The following is a 21,235-nucleotide window of genomic DNA, read 5'->3' on the forward strand; positions in this document are numbered from 1 at the left end:
TAAATTTTCCATCTTTAATCACCAATGCTTAACTTCTTTTGATTTCAAGCTTTTTCAATATAAAATCTTAAGAATATAAAGGAACACTTTTTTCTTTTTATTTTTCTTTTTTCTATTTTTGTTTTTGTTTTTTTTTACCTTTGGCAACTTTGCCCATCTTTTCATCAAACATCACTTCTTCTTTCTTTTCACATAATTTCCAACCATAATTCCATGAAATATCACTAGTATATGCTCTACTAATCCTTGGCCAAGGGAAAAGGAAAACATATATAAAGTTAAGGCTTATACATGGATAAAGCAAAGAAAAGATAAACAAGCTCAAAAGGGGTTTACTAAGGATAATATGCTTTAGGTTGACTTTTTGGCTCAAGTGGTTAAAATTCCTAATGCCTTTATCATCTTCATGTATGTATGTAATATGAATGTAATCTCAACAAGATATGAAGCAAGTTCTAAAGATACATATCATTGAAAGAAAGCACAATCAAAGAATATAATGTTGAAGGCTCAAAAGCTTGCATTGGTATAACACTATAAAGTCAACATGGCATATTCTCAAAGTCAATCCCTAAACCAATTAAACCTTAAAACTTGCATGCACACTCCTTCATTCGATTTATATCTTCATCTATCTCAACTAATTCTCATACATAATACTCATATTCTTAAAAACCAATGGGAGTTCAAAAGATCAAACATAATTTTTTTTTATTTTGAAAAATAACAAAGAAAACCAAAATTAGAAAACCAACATTCTCCCAATACCCCCACACTTAAAACATAACATTGTCCTCAATGTTGAAATAAAAGAAAAGGAATATTGGAGAATGACAAAAATAAAGTAAAATGCGAAAAATAAAAGACAAGGGAAAAAGAAAGCAAATCTTTTTTTTTTTTGTGTGCTGGGTTGCCTCCCAGTAAGCGCTTTTGTTTTATGTCATTGGCTCGACATGTTGCATGCTTATTCTTCATAGATTGGTTCAGCTAACTCCGCAGAAGCGGTGAGTTCTGTCGTCCAACCTTCATAGAAAGGTTTCAAGCGATGCCCATTGACCTTGAGTACTTTGTTGGTTTCTAAACTTGTAATTTCAACTGCACCATAAGAAAAAACATTAGAAACAACAAATGGTCCAATCCAACGAGAGCGTAACTTTTCAGGAAAAAGTTTCAAACGCGAATGATAAAGAAGGACTTTGTCTCCAACATGAAACTCCTTTCTTGTAAGCATTCGGTCATGCAGACTCTTAGTCTTTTCTTTGTAAATCCTTGCATTCTCATAAGTATCATTTTGTATTTCTTCCAATGTAATTCCAATCTTTTTAGGCACCAAAAGGATAGGCGCCACCCATTCACTGTCCATAATGGGGTAAATGACTCCTGTATCATGGGGAACAGTTTGCAAAGCTTGCAAAGCCAATGCTGGTTCATGCATGTTTTGGGGAACACATATATGCCTGTCCATCTCTTCTATCTTGGTAAAATCATAGTCATAGCTCAAAGCTACGCTTAGTCCATCCTCACTATCAAAATCACAAACTTGCTGCACACACTTATCAATTTGGTCATAACATGTGATAGAATAAACATTGCTATAAGGATATGTCATTGCATCATGAAAATTGAATTCAATTTTTTCATCTCCTACCTCCATAGACAAGGTATCCTTACCACAATCAATCTTTGTGTTGGCAGTTTTCAAGAATGGTCTCCCAAACAATATAGGAGTGTTGGTTGATGAATCACAAGAATCATGTTCCATATCAAGAATATAAAAATCACATGGAATAACCAAACTATCAATCTTGACTAGGACATCTTCTATCACACCAAGTGGGTAAACAAAACTACGATCTGCAAGCTGTATTACAATGCTAGTTTTATTCAAAGGCTCAAGACTAAGAGAATCATAAACATGTTTGGGCATAACACTAATGGATGCACCTAAATCGCATAAGGCTCTTTTAAAACTAGCATTACCAATAACACATGGGATAGTAAACGCATCTGGGTCTTTTTGTTTCAAAGGCAGATTCTTTTGAACAACGGCAGATACAACTTCACCCATACTTACCGTTTCATGACCTTTCAGTTTGAAAGCTCTCTTGGTAGTACACAACTCCTTCAAGAATTTTGCATACTTGGGAATTTGCTTGATAGCATCAAGCAAAGGAATGTTGAGTTCTACTTTCTTGAAAACCTCTAAAATCTCTTTTTCTTTGTCCTCTTTCTTTGACCTAGAAGAACTCACAGGAAAGGGTGGAATTGTTTTAAAACTGGAATTAATTGAGTGAGGAGTTACCTTTGGAGTGTTGGTCGATGTTTCAGTTTGTAGAGGAGGAGGATGTTCGTTCTTTGTACTCAATTTGGTTTCTATCTCTTCTTCTTCCTCCATCTCAATTTGTTTTGACATTTTCTCTTCAAGTTCTTTCCCACTTCGTAGCATGATCACACTAACATTCTCTATTGGATTCAATGCTTGGGAGGGCAACTTTCCATTCATTTGTGCTTCCAATTTCCCCATACTTGAAGCTACTTGCCCCATTTGCTTCTCCAAGTTGTGAATACTTGACCTTGTTTCCTGTTGAAAAGACATGACATTTTGTTGCAAGGTAACAGTATTAGAAGCCAAAGTTTTCATCATCTCACGAAGATCATCATTGGATGATGACCCCATAACATTGGAGTTTGTGTATGGAGGGGGTTGTCTTGCTTGATAATTTTGTTGGGGCTGAAATCCATGGGGATGGAACTATCGGCCTTGATTGCCTTGTTGGGATGGGTTGCCGTAGCGTAAGTTGGGATGATCTCTCCATCCGGGATTGTACGTGTTGGAAAAGGGATCATATTTACGCTGGGGTTGTCCGTTGAATGCTCCATCAATTGCATGAGCTTGTTCAATGTAGTCTTCTTGCATTGTTGGGCACATATCTGAAGCATGTCCTTGTAAGGAGCATATGCTACAAACTTTCACCTGCTGCACATTTCCACAAGCCAAAGAACGCACAAGAGAAGTAAGATCATTAACTTTATTTTCAAGGTTAGAAATACTTACCTCATTTACTCGTTTATTTGCGAAGTCTCCACGAGTGCCAAACTGTTTCGAGTTGGCTGCCATGTTTGAGATCAATTGGCGTGCAGCCTCGGGTGTCTTATCTACCAATGCCCCTCCACTTGCAGCATCAATGATACTACGGTCAATAGGCATCAATCCTTCATAGAAATATTGAATGAGCAGCTGATCGGGTATTTGATGATGAGGGCATTGAATGCACAGTTGCTCAAATATTTCCCAATACTCGGAAAGTGTCTCTCCATGAGATTGTCGAATCCCATATATTTCTTTCCTTATGTTGGCAACTCGAGATGCTGGGAAATACTTTTCAAGGAAAATCTTCTTCATGGCATTCCAAGTTCCAATGGAACCTGGGAGAATAGAGAAAAACCATGCTTTTGCTGCCCCTTTTAAAGAGAAAGGGAAAGCTTTCAACTTAACATGTTCTTCATCAACTCCATTCAGTTTCATGCCAACGCAAACCATATGGAATTCCTTGAGATGAGTATGAGGATCTTCTCTCGCAAGACCATTGAAAGTTGGTAGCAAATGTATAAAACCAGATTTGAGCTCAAAGTTTACATTATTGTCGATGTTTATGCACAATGACTGATTTTCCACATTAGGAGCAGCAAGCTCCTTGAGTGTTTGTTGTCGTGCAACAGCCATGGTGTTAAGGCGAGCTTCCTTTCGTAACCTGCGTAAAATTTTTTCTATTTTGAGATCCAAATGCACTTGACTTTGATTAGTAGAACGGTTTACTGGCATAAATCATCAAGAAAACTCAAAATAAACCAACCACACAAGAGATCGAAAACAATGCAAATTGTACGAAAATCCTACGGTAGAAACCAAAAACTGCCTAAAAACCCTAGAAAACAGTGGAATTTGGCCTTGATAGGGTGGGGCTAGTGGTTTAGCACTAGTCCTGTTTAGAACGTCGTTTCCCTTCAGGAAACAAATGGCCGATACCTAATTCCACCAAAAAATCTGTTTTGAACAGTACCGCTGCCGTAATGAACAGTATCGCAGCAAACAAAAATTCTGTTTTTTTTTTCAGAAAAAGAAATAGCAATCACAGCAAATAAAAATAATAGCACAAGAATCAACTAAAATTACTTCCCCGGCAACGGCGCCAAAATTTGTTGCGATGTCGCGGTCGCACAAATTAATTACCCTAGCTTCAAACACAACACACAAGATAGTATAGAGCAAGCAAGGGGTAGATCCCACGAGGAAGATTCAAGTCAGATTTTTATGCTAGATGATATGCAATTTAGGGGGGTTGGACGTTATCTAGGCTAAAGCAAAAGAAAACAGAAAACTATCAAACTAAATTTAATAAAATCAGAAAATTATCAAGAGAACAAACCTTGGTCACAAGCACACATCCACCTATAGAAATCAGAACTGATCATGAAAACGAAACATCAATTTATATTCTGAATATTTATCTCTTCTTAACATTGGTTAGTTAACAGATCCGCCGTATAACTAGCCCTAACCATCAAACAACCACAGTGTCCGCACTAGTAATTTAATTCAATGGCAGCCTTAAGAACTAGATAAGTTGATTAATTAAGAAAACATAACTGTCTGCAGTGTATGTTTGATTTGATTGAATGTTCTCCTTAAGATTAATAACGTAGATCCGCCACAATTATTAAACTCAGTTGCTTCACAAGTTCATATACCACAACTCCGGTTTTGATATCAAACTTAACAATAGATTGTCTACAATAATAACTTAGAGTCCGCTCTAGCAATTAAAATAAACAATCATAGAAAAAATAAGCATAGGAGAACAAACATATTCATCATATAAACTGAAAAGAAAAGGTAAAATAAATCTCACAGTTCTTGAAATCCGAAGGTTTCCGTGTCCTTGCAACCAAGAAAAAGTGTTTAGCCTTGCATGTTTGTTGAACAACTAATAAAAAAGAAGGAAGAATGCATAATTTAAGGTTTCTTAGAGGAAGGGGGCGTTTTTCTCTCCTTGTCTGGCTGCTCCACTTCTCTTCTCTCATTCTTTTTATATCCTAGGAAACCCTAGGTCTCTATTTTACAAAATAGTCCTCCATTAAGTAGACTATTTACATTTAAGTACTTCAATACTATTTTCCTAAAAAAGAAGAAATAGCCTTGCATGAAATCTTCAAGCTTTGACTTAGAGGAGCTAAATTTCTGAAATAAAAACTTGGATGTCGGTTTAGATGCTTCGGAACGTAATTTGGACTCGTTTCTTCACGAAACCTATTTGCTGGCAGAATTCAGATGTCATCTTTGAAAAATCATATCTCTCTCATATGACATCGGTTTTCGCTGAAAGTTTGAGCGTTTATATAACTTTGAGTCATGAATCCAACAAAATTGAGTTTGCATCAATTGGACTACTGTAGCTCCAGATATTCAAGTTGGAATGGCCGAATGTCAACACTGGCAGATTACGAGATTTGACTTTGAAGGCTGCGATTTCCATGCTCTTCCTTATTTTATTTTTTGCCTTAGATGTCCAGAAAGGTATGGATGTTACCTTTTTAATTCCACTGGAATCACTTCATTTCAACCTCTAGAGCTCACGCTCTGCACAAAACATCGACTGAAGGTCAAATCTGTCAATTATCTCCAATTTACTCCTTTTTGCATCTTTCATCCAAAAGTGCCTTCAAAACATAAAACAAAGAATATCAAGGCATTTTATATATAAAACATAGGCAAAACACTAGTTAAATGTGGGTGAAACTATTGAATAATATGGTTGCATCAACCAACTAACATGTAACATAAACATAGCCATAACAAAAATCATCCAAACATAACAATAAGGATTATCATCAAGTCAACAACCACCAACATCTTTTAGACGTAAAAAGAAGATGGAAAAAAGGACAATAGTCTAAAATACAACGCCTAAACATATTGACAAGGAAAAAAAAAACAATACACCTTACTAGAAAAACAAAATTTAAACATGAAAAAGACCAATCATATGGTCACAAATAAATAGCCTCAGACACCTTTCAAACCACTAACATAAAGCATGCAAGATCATTTATGATCAGATCAGTACTAAACATGATTGAGTATCTGTCTAAACTATCACTAAAGTGCAATAATCAATTTTTGTAAAATACATAATTACCCTTGAAAAAAAAAAGTGAAAAATATACCTACACCAATATTATTTTTATCTACTTAAAAGGTTGTGTTTGATGGCAAACAATTTTTTTTTAAAATACTTTTAGAAAAGTTGACACAACTATCTCAAAGATATTGAAAAAAAAATATATAAAAGGAAACCAACCACCAATAAAGTAAGTGAAAGTTAAACCTAAAACCAAGTAGGATAAAATTATCAAGCGTATTTGCCAATAGATTAGGAACTTCAGCAAATGAAATGAGTAGCACAATATTAGCCTAAAAAACCGATAACAATCAAAATATGACTAATCAAAAACTTTGTCTCTTCTTCACCTTCTTTCCATTGATGTTCTATCATTTCTCAAACTTATGGGTTAAAATGTAAATAAAATCTATTTCTTGGACTAAATCGTATATTTTTTAAATTAAAAAGACAAAAAAATAGACAAAATCTAAAGGCCAAAGACTAAATTTTTGAAAAGCACTAACACCATTTTTTTTAAGGCTTCTATTTTACCAAACTTTCAATTTTGGTCTACTCATCTTTTATTTTTAGCAAACAACAAAAATGAATTTTTTTTTACAAAATCATGAACCAACCCAGTGTTAGGATATTTTTTTAAGACCATGTTAAATTGACTGAAAGCAATACAAAACAACTCATTAAGTTGAATCACCAATTAACATTGTGCAAAATGATGAAATTGAAAAAAAAATGATGGAAGGACTAAAAAAAATAGGACCAAAAAAGAATTTTTTTCTACGATAAAAGGGCTATCATTTCACCTTACTTTCAGTTTTGGTCTCGTCATTTTTAACTTTTTGCATACAAAAGGCCTATCGTTTCACCTTACTTTCAGTTTTGGTCTCATCATTTTAAACTTTTTCTATACAACTAAACCAATTTTTTTTTTTGTAAAATCAAGATCTAACCCATTATTGTGATTTTTTTTATCGCAATAACCCGACAAATAACAATACAAAAAAAATTTATCAAACTCAATTACCAATCAACATAATATAAAAAATTAAAATTATAAAAAAAATAAAGAATAACGATGAAAACATTATTCTAATCCATAATGCATGATGATGAAGAGGGGAACAATGTTTCCTAATCCCCTTTAGGTTTTTTTTTATGATATTTGAATATCTTCCATTAATAACATAAGATCATAAAAAAAAAATATAAAGTTTTTGAATTTTAAATCAACTTTAATCAAAGAATTGATGCCTATTAAAATATAGTGAATGAAGAACTTTCACTCTCTTCATCTTTTTCCAGTTATGTTCTTTTTTTTTTTCTCAAACTTGGAGGTTGAAATGTAAATAAAATTTAAATCTTAGACTAAATCATATAATTTTAAGGTCCCGTTTGTTTGCTGAAAAGTAGTTTTCTTTTGGAAAGTGAATTCCAGGAAAGTGAATTATTTTCTGATGTTTGGTAGTGTAATGGAAAATAAGTTGGAAAACACTTTTCAGTGTATGGTTATGTCATGGAAAATGAGCTGGAAAATAACTTATTAATGTTTTATTTTTCTCAAGTTTATTAAAATAATGAGGAACAAATCTTACAAATTAAAAAGTTAAAGGAGAATGAAATTGGAAAAAAAATATAATTTCATAAATTATCTCAAATAAAATAAATAATAATCAAAATAATAGAAATCAAATCTAAAAAATAAAAAAAATGAAAGATGAAGAAATTAAAATAATAATAATTAACATTTCATAAATTATTTCAAAAAAAATAAGTAACAATCAAAAGAATGAGGACCAAATTTGATAGATAAAAAATTTCAATAAAAAAATGAGAAGGGAAAAGCAAATAACAATTATAAAAATAAGGACCAAAGTTAATATAAAAATTAAATTTTAAGAGATGAAATTAAAAAATAAATATTCAAAACAAAATATATATAGCAATCAAAAATTTGAAGAACAAATTTGATATAATTAGCAAATAATATGACATTTCTAAATTTTTCATAACTTCCAGCGGAAAACACTTTCCTGGAAACCAAGCCAAATTTTTCTTTGACTGGAAAGTGTTTTCCGTTGACCAACTTTTCTAATAGCAAACAAACACAAGAAAGTTTGGAAAGTGAATTCCAAAAAACAAACATAGCCTAAATTAAAAAGACCTGTAAAAATTGGACAGCCAAGGCTAAATTTTCAAAAAAAAAAAACTAACACCATTTAAAAAAAAAGTCTTCTATGTCACCAAACTTCAATTTTGGTCCCCCTATCTTTTATTTTCTACAAACAATAAAAATAGATTTTTTTTGGTAAAATCGAGAATCAACTCAATGTCAAGATATTTTTTTGAGACCTTGATAAACCGACTGAAAGCAACATAAAACAACTTATTAAGTTGAATCACCAATCATTACAGTGTAAAAAGATAAAATTAAAAAACAATTTAATAGATAGATTAAAAAAGAATTTTTTTTTCTAAGATAAAATGACTATCATTTCACCTTACTTTCAATTGTGATCATATCATTTTTAATTTTCCCTAAACAACTAAATTGATTTTCTTTTTTTTTGTAAAATCAACATCTAACCCATTACTTTGATGTGTTTTTTTAAAATCACAATAACCCGATAAAAAAATATGAAAAAAATTATAAAACTCAATCTCCAACTAACATAATATAAAAAAATAAAATTAGTGATCATAAAAAACAATAAAGAAAAAAAAAAGTTGAAAAACATTACTCGGGAACAATGTTTCCTAATCCCCTTTAGGTATTTGGATGATACTTGAATATCTTTTGTAAGGAAAAAAAAAGTAATCAATTTCAAATCAACTTTTTAATAAAAGGTTCCATAAATTATATAAAACTTTATGACAGTACAAAGCTAAATATGTATATCCTTGTTAATTTTTAATTAAATACTTTCTTAAAAAGATGTAAAATCACATAATACAATTTCACAATACTTCCTTCAAAAATCAATAGCAATTAAGAATGATGTAGAATCATAGTTATAAATCAATCCAGCTCGGCCTGACGGATCGACCTGCGACCCAACCAATCCAGAGCTAGAACCAGGCCAGGTTGAAGAAAAAACAGGAAAAGAAAAAACCCAGTGTAACCCGATTGACCCGGTAAGACCTAATTGCAACCCGTTGATTTTTTTTTTTACTAAAACGTCGTTTTGATTTTTTTAAAAAAAATTGACCTGGATGACCGGGTCAAAACCCGGGCCAGGTCTAAAAACTGTGTAGAATATATTATATATACACATTTAAAATTATTGTTTTATTATTCATTTCAATCAATAAATAGTAATTGGTGAATAAATGCATTTAGATTTAATATATGTAATATCAAATGTGACTTGAGCTGACTAGCAATTCAAATTATTAATGTACTTTTGTCAAAATTTTAGGATTTAGATATTAGATGAAATAATATTTGAATTACACATCTTAATTTCACAAGCATTAAATCGAGATCATTCCCCTTTAAACACAATAAAAATAATACAATAAAGATAATTATATCAATTAGCACAAGATTTTGATAAGATTATCATAAAAGATATATCAAATGCTTTTTGCAAATAAATGCAGTGTCAAAATCAGATCACTGTGTAGGGCGGGCATTCCTAAATGATACAATCGGAAGTAGACATGCAACTTAAAAAAGTATACAAGCATTCATTTCTATGTTAGTAACGACTTTGAATTCGATGGAGGTAAAACTGATGGTAAAATTTATAATGGGACTTATTAAACATTTTTTTTTAAATTAACGAAAAATTAATTACAACATACTACGCATGCAATACGAGGGCCTAGAACTAGTGTGCTACTAAACATAAGCTTAGGGTTGAATCGAAGGGTAACATTCGATAAAACAATATTTTGATTGGCCAATTTATCGTTTATTATTTTCAACGCTAAGCTACACAAGACGTGGATTTCTAATTAAACCAACACTGATCACATTTTCCTTGTGGACAAAAAAAATGAAATAGTTTGAAAGAAAGACTATATTGATCAGTCATCACAATTACAAAGGTTGACTTTTCAAGTCACATGATGTCCTCGCACATAAAGAGCAGTGCTCTTTTGATTTGGGCAGAGCTTGCCCTCTCCGTGTTTAAAGTTGTATATATAAAACTAATTTCAAAACACACCGGAACCAGAAAAGGTACATAAATTTTTTTAGACAAGAAAAAATAAAACGGAAAAAGAGTTGCAGAAAATATACCAGTCTAAACAAAGCATTTCCCCCACGAAATATGACATCCAGCCAACACTTCGAATCGGCTGCACACTAGTGTAAATTCATATCCATTACTTTTGTAATTATTGCAGCCTGCCACGCAACAGTTCAAGAACTAACCGATATTTCAGAGTAGACCAGGGTTTTTGGAGAGAATGTAATATGAATCTACCTGATAACAGTAATAAAAAGCGATATACAAGTCAATGAAGATCATTCCAAACACAAACAATTGCCTTTTCCCAGCAAATTACATACGAATTTAGAGCATACCTGAAGAAAAAAACATTAGAAAAAAATTTGAGTTTAGCACATACCTAAAGAAGCCTCCACCTGTCCATGATGCATCGGACTTTCCATTGTGACCAGCGGATTTCTTATCTGGAGCACTATGGTAGAAATTATCATCATATCCATCATCTTTGGCATCATCCCATCCTGCCCAACCGTCATTGCTATGCAATGCAGTAGACTTTACACTATCTTCCTTCCTGTTGTCTTTCCGGTCCCAGTCATCCCAAGAACTAGAGCTACAAGAATTGTAATGCCCACTTGAGGACTGTCCACTAGAAGAAGAATTCCATCCTTTATTTTCCTCTTTATTGAACTCTTGATAATATCCATTACTCTGACTATTATTTTGTTGCCAGTTGTCAGTGTTCCAGCCATCTTTAGTGTACTCCTCAACCTTCTGCGAAGCCATTGCCATTACCCCTTTCATAATCCCCCATGTCCTATGTCCAATTTCTGTTGTTTTTGCAGTTACAACGTTGACAGTTTCATTCATCTTGTAATCATAGCCACCTTCCTTTACCTGTAATCGAGGTTTATTCATGAACCACATTAATCTAATTCCAGATTTTGGTAGTTCTTGTTTCTTATATAAGAACAAACTTAGCAGAACTTTATTGTCAACAATAAGTTTCCGCAGCAAATGGGAACAAATATAAGAACATGGACATAATATAATATGTTGAGACAGAAACAAAGTAAGAGGACATAGCATCTGAGGGAATAAATAACTAAACTAAGCCTCAAACCCAAGTAGTTGGTCAGCTATATGGACCCAATCCTCGATTCACATTTGTATGGCTAAACATTTGTACGCTACTGTGACACTAGTTCACTCTATCACTTCATCCCACACCAATTTTTTTCCCATTAAAGGCAACCAACAATGAATCACTTATGTCCACTTGTTTTTCATCTGAACATCAGAATAGCACCCACCTGTTAGTTGCAGGTTGAACATCATCCCCATTGCATTAAAAAAAAAACAATATTTAGTTGCTAGCTTTGTCAAAGAAGAGAGCAATACCGAATAAAACTCCAAATCAGGTGCTCATTCTTCTCCAGGTCCAACTGCATGAGTTGTAACGATACTAAATACCTTTTTTTCCCACATCAGTCCCATGGCATTCCTTGCCTCACTGTCCCAGCATAACTCCCAGTATTCCAATCCAATCCCTTCCTCTCATTAATGCACTCTCAGGTCAATCATCTATTTTAAACAGCCATACTATCTCAAGCAACATTCGCTTCAGTTGTCCTCTATGATTGTCATCTCCATCTTCCTAAAAACAACTTTCTTTTTTGTTTTGTAGCCTTTCCAGTCATTCAGCTTAGAATCCCCATGCTATGACCTTGTTGTAAAATATTGTTTTTTCAACACTCAACATTCAGCATTATAGAACATATGATGCTGTACAAGTAAGATTTGAGGAGAAGTAAAGAAGGAAAAGAAAGAAAGAAAGAAGAAAGATGAAAAGTAAGAGCTGAAGAAGAGAAGAGAAAACTAAAGGAAGAGAACAAAAGTCTATAACTTTTTTCTGTTTCTTTTTACTTTTTTGAGCTGACAGGTTCGACTAGAGTTGCTGGTTTGGTGGACTGGTATATGTGAGGGCTGTTTATTTGTTGGGCAGCAGGGTGGAGGCTGGTGTTGGGTTGGTTATAGATGATGAGTTTTGGGGCTTTTATTTTTTATTTTTTTTTAACTATGTTGGATCTTTCAGTTGTGGGAACAACCGGGCTCTAATACCGAAGCTGATGTGGCACAAGTGAGATTTCAAAAGATGAAAGATAGGGAAGAAAGAAAGAAGAAAATAAAGTTGGAAGAAGTAGGAGCTAAAGAAGAGAACAGGGGGAGGACAAATCTACAATCTGCAAATTTTATTAATTCATCAAAATTGTTTATAATGTGAAAAATTACATATAAATAGCAAAACCCTGATAACAACCATCAATTAGGCTCATAAACCACTAAATAAAATTGTCTAACAAAATCACTAAATAATAAATCCAAATAAAAAATCAAATAACATGGGCTTGAAGTTGGGAGATCCTCCATCATTTCCATCCATACACATGCATAATCTATGATATAGATATGGTGTCTCACCAACAATGGAGATCTAATTGTCAGTTATACAATGTGTTTTCCCCTAATTTAACTCTCCTAATCTGCTTCTATTGGCAATAAGTTTTTTTTTTAGGTGGATATAAACCAAGACCATTAATCATTAAAATGATGTTACTTAAAATCCACTTTGATATCCATAGAACCTTGATATATTTTTTTTATGGCAGTTTTCTAGTTTCATATTTTCTAGGAAAAAAGAAGAAATCATGTGTGGTTGAATTGATTTATAAAACAATTTTAAGAATTTCCAAACATGTTTTTTAAACAACAAGAGTAGTTTTATGTTTCTATTGGTATGATATCACACTACCAATATGACCAGTATTAACACTACAAAATCTATAACCATGGCAACCACCATAATAGTCACCACCAATATCATAGTACAGCCACCATTACCATGGGCACACTCTCACCACCACTTCATCATCCAATTAATGGCACAATTTTTCCTTTGTGCTCTTTAAATTTTGAAGGATTTCATGCTAAAAGAACTTTCTTATCAATGCGAACCTACACTCTTGGTTTTGTTGTGAGATTAGTCTTTCATCCACTTTTGTGGACACTATATCATTAAAATGGTGTGTCAAACTAAAAAAAAATAAAAAAATAGAAGGTTAGTCCTCCAATTAATGGCACAGTCTCACCACCACCATTACCATGGAAACACTCTCACCACCACTTCATTATCCAACTAATGGCACAGATTTTTCTTTATGCTCTTCAAATTTTAAGGATTTCATACTAAAAAAAACTTTCTTATAGATGAGCCCCAACACGTTCTATTACGAGGTTAGTCTATCCAGTGTTGCCAGTTGAAGTGGACACTTTAGCATTAAAATGACATGTCAAACTAAAATAATTAAAAAAATTAAAAAAAAGAAGAGATAAAAAATAATAATGGCACCAGCATGGCTATTTTCCCATCAACTCATGATAGAAGCTAAAATTAATGGGGAAAAAAAAACAAGAACAAAACAAACCCCATGGAGCAATCGAAATTTAACAGACAAGTTAAAAAAATTGAGCGAACAAATGAAAGAAAATAGAAAAAAAATATTCACCATTCACAAGCTTAAACCTAATAAAAGAATTAGAGATACATAAAAATAAAAAGAAAACAAAACTTAAGAAAAACCTAAACTCTCCCCTTCCTCGCATAAATAAAACTAAACTAAAATAAACAAAACACAATTCACATTCCCCTCTTGTTCACTTAGAAACCACACCAACCCATCTATACTCCATTGCAATATTATCTAGGTTTTGGTTTGGAGAAGGAATTTTGAGTTTTTATTTCGTTGAGGTTTATTTCTTGACTCAATGCTTTTTTATGTGTGTGTATGTGTGACTTTTTCAATGGGAGAGCACATGGTTTTCTTTCTATTTTATACTTGGTTATTTTTATATTTAACTTTTTACACTTTTTAATTGAATGTGTTATTTAAGTAAATGAAAAAGCAAGAAAACGCAAGACATGATAATTTCACCAAGCGATAGAAAAGTGGAATGCCTTGGTACCTGCGACATGACACTCAAATTAAGTGATGAGATATAATAAAAGTAAATCAAATTAGAATTAAAGTGATTTATACAATTCACCTAATTGATTTATCAAATAAATCTTACAATTACAAAAAATATTTAAATAAATATAAGTTACTGTTTGGATTTGCATTGTAACTACTGAGATAACATACATCTTATAATTTTTTAGATGTGGTTTAACATTAATAAGCATAAAAAAAAAACTCAATAAACTCTCTTTTTCTATATACAGAGAACAGAAAAAACATCGAGGAGGGGGGGGGGAATTATTTTTTCACTGAACTTCTTTGCCTTTAAAACACAATCACAGGCTCTCTACGATGTGGATGAGAAACCCCAAATTTTTCAATCAGTTGCATGGGATCAATTGAGGGATTGGAACTAATCACTATTATTTCTTTGTTTAATTATTCATTACTGATTTCTTCAAGTCTTTTGAGAATCTAGGAACTTTTAATGATATTTATTGGCTTTTTAGCATTAACTTTGTTGTTAAAGTATTGCATGCTCTTCTATCCGGTACTTAAAACAATTTTTTGTTTCTATATATGTCCAAGAATTAACCATAATTTTTTGGTTGGCAAGGAAAAGGAACATATCATTGAGATACTGGGTGCAATTAATATAAAGATTGAAGGTACTTTTTTTTTTTGAAAGATCAACCAAAAAAACCAATTCAACAAGACTTGGCCCATCAAAGCTAAGACTCATTACAGTGTAGAGTCCAGAAATTACAGTTAATCAATAAGTTTTATCAAACAACTTGCTTTGAGTTGTTGATTAAAAAAAGTATGCAAGTCTACACTTGATTTGCTCTTGGTCAAGGTGTTGTTTATTGATTACAGTTATTAACTGGGGCTTTGAAATAGAATATTGGGTGATTATGGGGGTTTCATTTTATTTTATTGTTATATTGTCTTTATTAAGGTTTTCTTCTCTTGATAGAAGAGATTGTCTTTATTTTTACAAAAATAATGATGAACTACAAAAAAAAAATTAAAAAATAAATAACTATTAATTAAGAAAAAAATAATTTACATGATCAACTATATTTGTCTTAATACTACTTTTATAGAAAATCCAAATATTAGATCCATTTGGATTGAATTTCAAATCCCTTTTCATACTCAAATGGTAACCATTACCTACTTTTTGTTAATAAATATTGTAATCTCAACAGTCAGCACTATGCAATCTTTCCTTACATAAAAACATTGGTTACAACAAATTGGAACTTTTATAAAATTACTCTAAGAAATAAAAATTCTTATAAAAAAAATAGTAATTAAACTTCAAAATAGTCACCACTTAAGAAAATATTATTGCCTATTTTTTTAATAAATTAAAATAAATGATTAATAATAGATTGAGTCAAATGTTATCCCTTTTTGTTATACATAAATATCTCAAATATAATATGATAAAAATCTAAATTGTTTTTAGAAAATCTATATAATTTCATTATTATTAATAGAAGTGATGTTTATTTAAATCTATAATATAGAATTAAATCATGAAGGTTTACTAAAATTGATAATTATATTTTAAACATACTCATTAAAAACTTCTTATAATTACTGTTTTTTTAATTATTTTGAATTTGTAATGAAAAATTGGTGCATCCAAAAAAAAATACTCTAAGAATAAGAATAAGTAAATAGTATTAAATATTGCAACCTAATTTTTGTTGTGTTTTTTTATTGCATAATATAATTTGGTGATTTGATGAATTAACACAAAAAAGAGCCTAGATGCCAGCATATAGGCTAGCCCTCCCACACTTGGGCATTGGACAAGGTGGCCCAAATTGTTTTTTTTTTTTGTTAGATTTTTATGATTTTTTTAATTAGTTAATTACATTTTGGAGATTCTCTAAAATTAATACTTATTTTTCCTACCTCATATTTTTATTTATTTCATATTTTTTCGATGATGAACATATAATAAATATCAATTTAAAATATTAGTGTTATAAATGAAGTATAAAAACTAATTGTTTGTACATGTCTAAAGAGCATGAACACGAGTAATAAAAGATGATAAGAAATTAAGAAATGCAAGGATAACATCTTTAATCTCAATCGTGATCCCATACACAAGAAATATAGGTAATTAAGGTCTTGCACAGGCCACGAGGCTAGTTTTTCTTAATAATAAAATATCCAAGTGTATATGACATCTACCAACTCCAATTGATGTGTGTGGATGGAAAGACTAGCTTTGTTTGGTAATGTGGTTCAACTCGTTTTTTAAAGTCCTTTTCAAACTATTTTTTGCCTGAAAAGGTATTAAATTGATGTTTTTCAAGTGACTTTCAATGTTTGGATGTGCTAATGTCAAAATTAAAAAAAAAAACAATATATGAAAAAACATCATTTTAATATATTTTCAATTGAAAAGCACTTTTGCAAAAACAACCTACACTATATTATCAAACACACTAAATCTTTAATAGAACAAAGGATACAAGGGTGAACTACGCTATTAACCCCTTCATCATCATCACCACGACCTCCATTACCACTACTACCTTATCATAAAATCCACCATTACCACTACTACCTTATCATAAAATCCACCATCACCATTATATAACCATTGCAAGTATATTACCTGTTGCAGGTTGTAAATAGCATGTAATTAGGAAGTAATTGTAGGGATTATAATTAGTCTACTTTCCTAATATAGGTTCTTATCATGTATATAGGTGACAGATTGATCAATGTAAAATAAGAAGAAAATATTTGTTTTCTCCTTCTATGTTTTCATGGTATCAGAGCTATGATTGCTCATATTTGACCTAATACTCCAAAATTTGGTATAACACACATTTGTGCTCTGTTGTGTCAATCTCTCCTCTGATGTGGCTACTGGGATCCAGAACAAGTTTTCTTGTTTTCAACTATAATTTTATTTGTTGAGATTTACAAATAAAATTTTGTGAGTTATGGCTAATAAAAAGGCAGCAGTAATATCTGATGTAATCCCGATGATGTAAAAAATCACTAAACACAAGCTCAATGGCTCCAATTATTTGGATTGTCGTAAGAGCGTTCGTCTTTATTTGCAGAGTATCGATAAGGATAATCATATGAATGATGTTCCACCTAAAGATGATTCAAGACAGACATGGCTTAGGGAGGATGCTCGATAATTCTTACAGATACAGAACTATATTGATAGTGAGGTAATTGGCTTAATCAATCATTGTGAATTTGTTAAGGAATTGATGGAATATCTGGATTTCAATGTTTCCCGCATTTATAAGGTGTGTAAAGCCTTTCACTGTGTAGAAAAACATGATAGGTCTCTTACAAGTTACTTTATGGATTTTAAAAGAACTTATGAAGAGCTTAATATGTTGTTACCTTTTAGTCCTGATGTAAAAGTACAGCAAAGGGAGAAGATGGTTGTCATGAGCTTTCTCGCTGGTCTCCCTTCTGAATTTGAGACTGCAAAATCTTAGATTCTCTCTAGCTCTGAGATCTCTTCGTTACAAGATGTATTTAGTAGGGTACTTTGCACAGAAGGATCTCCACCTGTCCAGTACAATGGTGCTCTTGTTAGTTGAACTAATGAGTATGAAGCAGGGCGATCACATTACAAAGGTGATAACAAAAGAGGGAGATCAAACAATTTTGATCATACATAGGATTCAAGAGGGATTGAGTGTCATTATTGTCATAAGCCAGGACATATGAAGCGTGATTGTAGAAGACTACAAAACAAAACTCAGAAAACTCACTCGGCTCATATTGCATCTACTAATGATACATCCAAAAAGTCAGTTCTTATCACTGTAGATGAATTTGTCAAGTTCTCTCAGTACCAAGAATCTTTAAAGTCTTCATCTACTCATATTGCACCTCATTCTTTCCTGATTATTGCTTATTTCAGGATCTGATGACGAAGAAGATTATTGGTAAAGGACTCGAGTCTGGAGGTCTCTACATCTTTGACACACAGATACCCAAATCCATTGCTTGTTATGGTATAACAACCCCTCCTGAGGTGCATTGTCGGTTGGGTCATCCTTCTCTACCTTTGCTAAAGAAACTTTGTCCACAGTTTAGTAAGGTGTCTTTATTAGATTGTGAGTCGTGTCAGTTTGCCAAACACCATCGTCTTCATTCTCATCCTCGAGTCAATAAAAGAGCAAGTTTTCCTTTTGAATTAGTTCATTCTGATGTTTGGGATCCTTGTCTAGTTCCGTCTAAAACTGGATTTAAGTACCTTGTTTCTTTTGTTGATGATTACTCTTGTGTGACTTGGTTATATTTAATGAAAAGTCATTCTGAGTTATTTTCTCATTTTTATGCTTTTTGTGTTGAGATTAAGGCCTCGTTTGATTATCTTTGCCATATATTGTGTGCTTCTTTCTCTTTGTGTGGTTAAATTATTCACATGCTAAGTTCTTGATTAAACTTGCAAACTCTTCGAATGATTGATCAACTTCGTTTTGATTTATATTTCTCGTTCGTGACTCTTTATAGGCATAGAGTTGAGGTGATCAATTGCATATAACATTGGTTCTTCAAGGCAAGGTTCTTATTAGATCAAATTGCAAACTTTCTTTAAAACCTCAAATTACTGATCTAAGGGGCAATTTCGCACCAACTATTCCTAATTATGCACGATTCTTTCCAATGGAACTAAGACGAGTGCTCCAACCTAGTCTTCCTAGCATCTACAAAGATGGCCACCTCCCTCCACACGCACAGTCACACAAGGTTGACTTGCTAAGCTATGTCAGCATTGTCCTATCAATCAACTTGATGTAAGCTAAAGGATGGTGGATCTATTATCTATTAATAAGAGAACAACCAATATCACAGGATAACAAATGAGATATCCATACTTGGAGTACCATATTATTTTCTAGGTTTGGTGATCAAGTAACAAATACAAAATTCGTGGCTGCATCGAATCATGGCAATCCTAGGACATCCAAAACTTAGAACGGAAGATCTCAAAAGAAGAAATAACAAACATGCATTAATACCACCTAGAGATACAAATCGAAATACCTTGGAAGTTAACTCTTTTGTGCCGGCTTGGACAACATTGGCAGCTGACTGAGCCGCAGATGCAGCCACCATAGACAACCTACCAAATCCCTGCATAACAAATCCACACAGCACCAATCAATCCATCAATCATATCCATCCGCGCAAAAGAAAAGGGAAAAAGCTCCAGCCCAATACCTGTGACACAACAGACAGAACATCCTGCTGCGACTTATTATCACTCTGAGTAGGTGAAGGACTGGATCCAAATCCCACATACTTTCCACCATGTGAAGGCGGGATCCCATCAGGTCTCACCTCATTCTCTGCCATTCTCCTAGCAAAAAAACTCTCCTTATTCGCTGCAGAAGCCTCCAATTGAGATTTGGTATACATATCCTCCGTCGATCTCGATTTCACAGGCACCCCTCCCATTCCATCATTACCAGCACCAGTATCACCCCCCCTAAAATCGCTAACCGATTGATTCCTCCTTACTTCACTTAAAGAAGATTTAAACGAATCATCGTTATCCCAATTATCCCACCCTCCGTTATTACCAAAATTACCATCTCTGCCACAAGCACCACCACCACCACCACCAGATTGAGCCAAAGGGGGCTTTTTCTTGCTACCAATTGTTTCTTTAACGACCGGTGGGTCCCTCCAAGACCGACCCTCCGCTAGCGATTGGATCCGATCACGATAAATACTAGCGGCGTTAGTGCTGTATTTGGCGACGATATCTGTTTCTTTAGGGATACCGTATTGAGCTAAGAAGACATTGAGCTTGTCATTTCCGCCGGATTCCATCCTCTTGATCTGGATCTCGGACCAGGAATCCATCGTGACGGATCGGACAAAGGAGATGTGGACACCGAGGCCACGGTGCTTGCCGGAGCACTCTAAGCACATGAAGACACCGTAGGAAACAGATGCCCATTGTGGGTTCTTTTGGGAACAGTCGACGCAGATCTTATTGGCTGGTTGCGATTGGAGCTCCCGAAGACGCCTGGAAGCCGCCATTAAGATCCGATCCTTTCCGTTAAATATGAATCCTATTGGATTTTAACTTAAATTGAATTATTATTCCTTTCCTTTGAAGACAGAGTGAGAGAATGAAAGGGACTAAATTATTGCAGACAAGGAAGGAGGAGAGCGCGTGTGTGAGAGGTGTCTGTTTGCTTCGTCGCGTGCTAAATGGGAGACAAATGGGGAATCTCCCCAACACCGCCAAAACGTTGATGGTGGTGGTGCCATGACGCACCCTTCTCTTGTTCTCGATAAAGGAATGAAGCACTTTGTTTCCTCGTAATTTTTGCAAGGTTTTTTTTTTTCATCATCATAGTTAATTACTATAACTTAGGGTCCGTTTATTTACCTTTAATTTCTATGCTTGTGGTGTAAAAAATATAATAAGGTGTTTAGTAATATATTAAATTAAATTTTATATTGTATGACTCATTAAAAAATTAAATTTAAAATATAATTTTTATAAAATAGTTTTTACATGTTTTTTAATTAAGTTCATTCTACATATAAACTTTAACTATAATTTTTATCAAATACGTATTTAAATCCAACTAACCACAACTAATCATATTTTTAAAAACTTATTTTTTTAAAACCATAATATTTGTGTATCAAAAGCCTAATTTGAATTGGTTTTTATCATGAAATACTTTGAAGATTGACCTAACAAAAACTTAAATAAACCAAGTAAATTTAGATATAAGAATTTTTTTATTTTTTTATTTAAAATAATATTATTTTATTTTAAAAAAATAGTATTTTTTCAAGACTTTAAATTAATTTAAATAACTAA

At 32.8% G+C, this 21,235-nt stretch overlaps 1 protein-coding gene and 1 pseudogene across 2 annotated transcripts; both read right to left on the reverse strand.

Moving 5' to 3' along the window:
- LOC133676565 (uncharacterized) overlaps positions 1–21,235 on the reverse strand; it is an 82,901-nt pseudogene that overhangs the window by 38,094 nt on the left and 23,572 nt on the right.
- LOC133677140 (probable ADP-ribosylation factor GTPase-activating protein AGD6) lies at positions 10,184–20,725 on the reverse strand. 2 transcript variants are annotated; one of them, XM_062098982.1, is made up of 4 exons: positions 19,609–20,725; positions 19,432–19,521; positions 10,755–11,251; positions 10,184–10,530 (listed from the first exon to the last, which is right to left on the reverse strand). In XM_062098982.1, the coding sequence occupies exons 1-4, from the start codon at positions 20,434–20,436 to the stop codon at positions 10,521–10,523; spliced, it is 1,425 nt and encodes a 474-aa protein (XP_061954966.1). In that variant the 5' UTR covers positions 20,437–20,725; the 3' UTR covers positions 10,184–10,520. The 2 variants fall into 2 exon arrangements, with proteins under 2 accessions (XP_061954966.1, XP_061954967.1); XM_062098983.1 differs by having other exon boundaries at positions 10,184–10,609; positions 19,609–20,723.

This window comes from Populus nigra, chromosome 17 (assembly GCF_951802175.1).
Source record: "Populus nigra chromosome 17, ddPopNigr1.1, whole genome shotgun sequence".
Classification (NCBI taxonomy): Eukaryota; Viridiplantae; Streptophyta; class Magnoliopsida; order Malpighiales; family Salicaceae; genus Populus; species Populus nigra.

Coding starts and splice junctions, on each gene's coding strand:
- LOC133677140 (XM_062098982.1), bottom strand. CDS start 20,436: ATGGCGGCTTCCAGGCGTCTTCGGGAGCTCCAATCGCAACCAGCCAAT. Junction 19,522..19,608: donor TTCTGTCTGTTGTGTCACAG/GTATTGGGCTGG, acceptor TTTGTTATGCAG/GGATTTGGTAGGTTGTCTAT. Junction 11,252..19,431: donor CAAAAGAGTTAACTTCCAAG/GTATTTCGATTT, acceptor CCTCGATTACAG/GTAAAGGAAGGTGGCTATGA.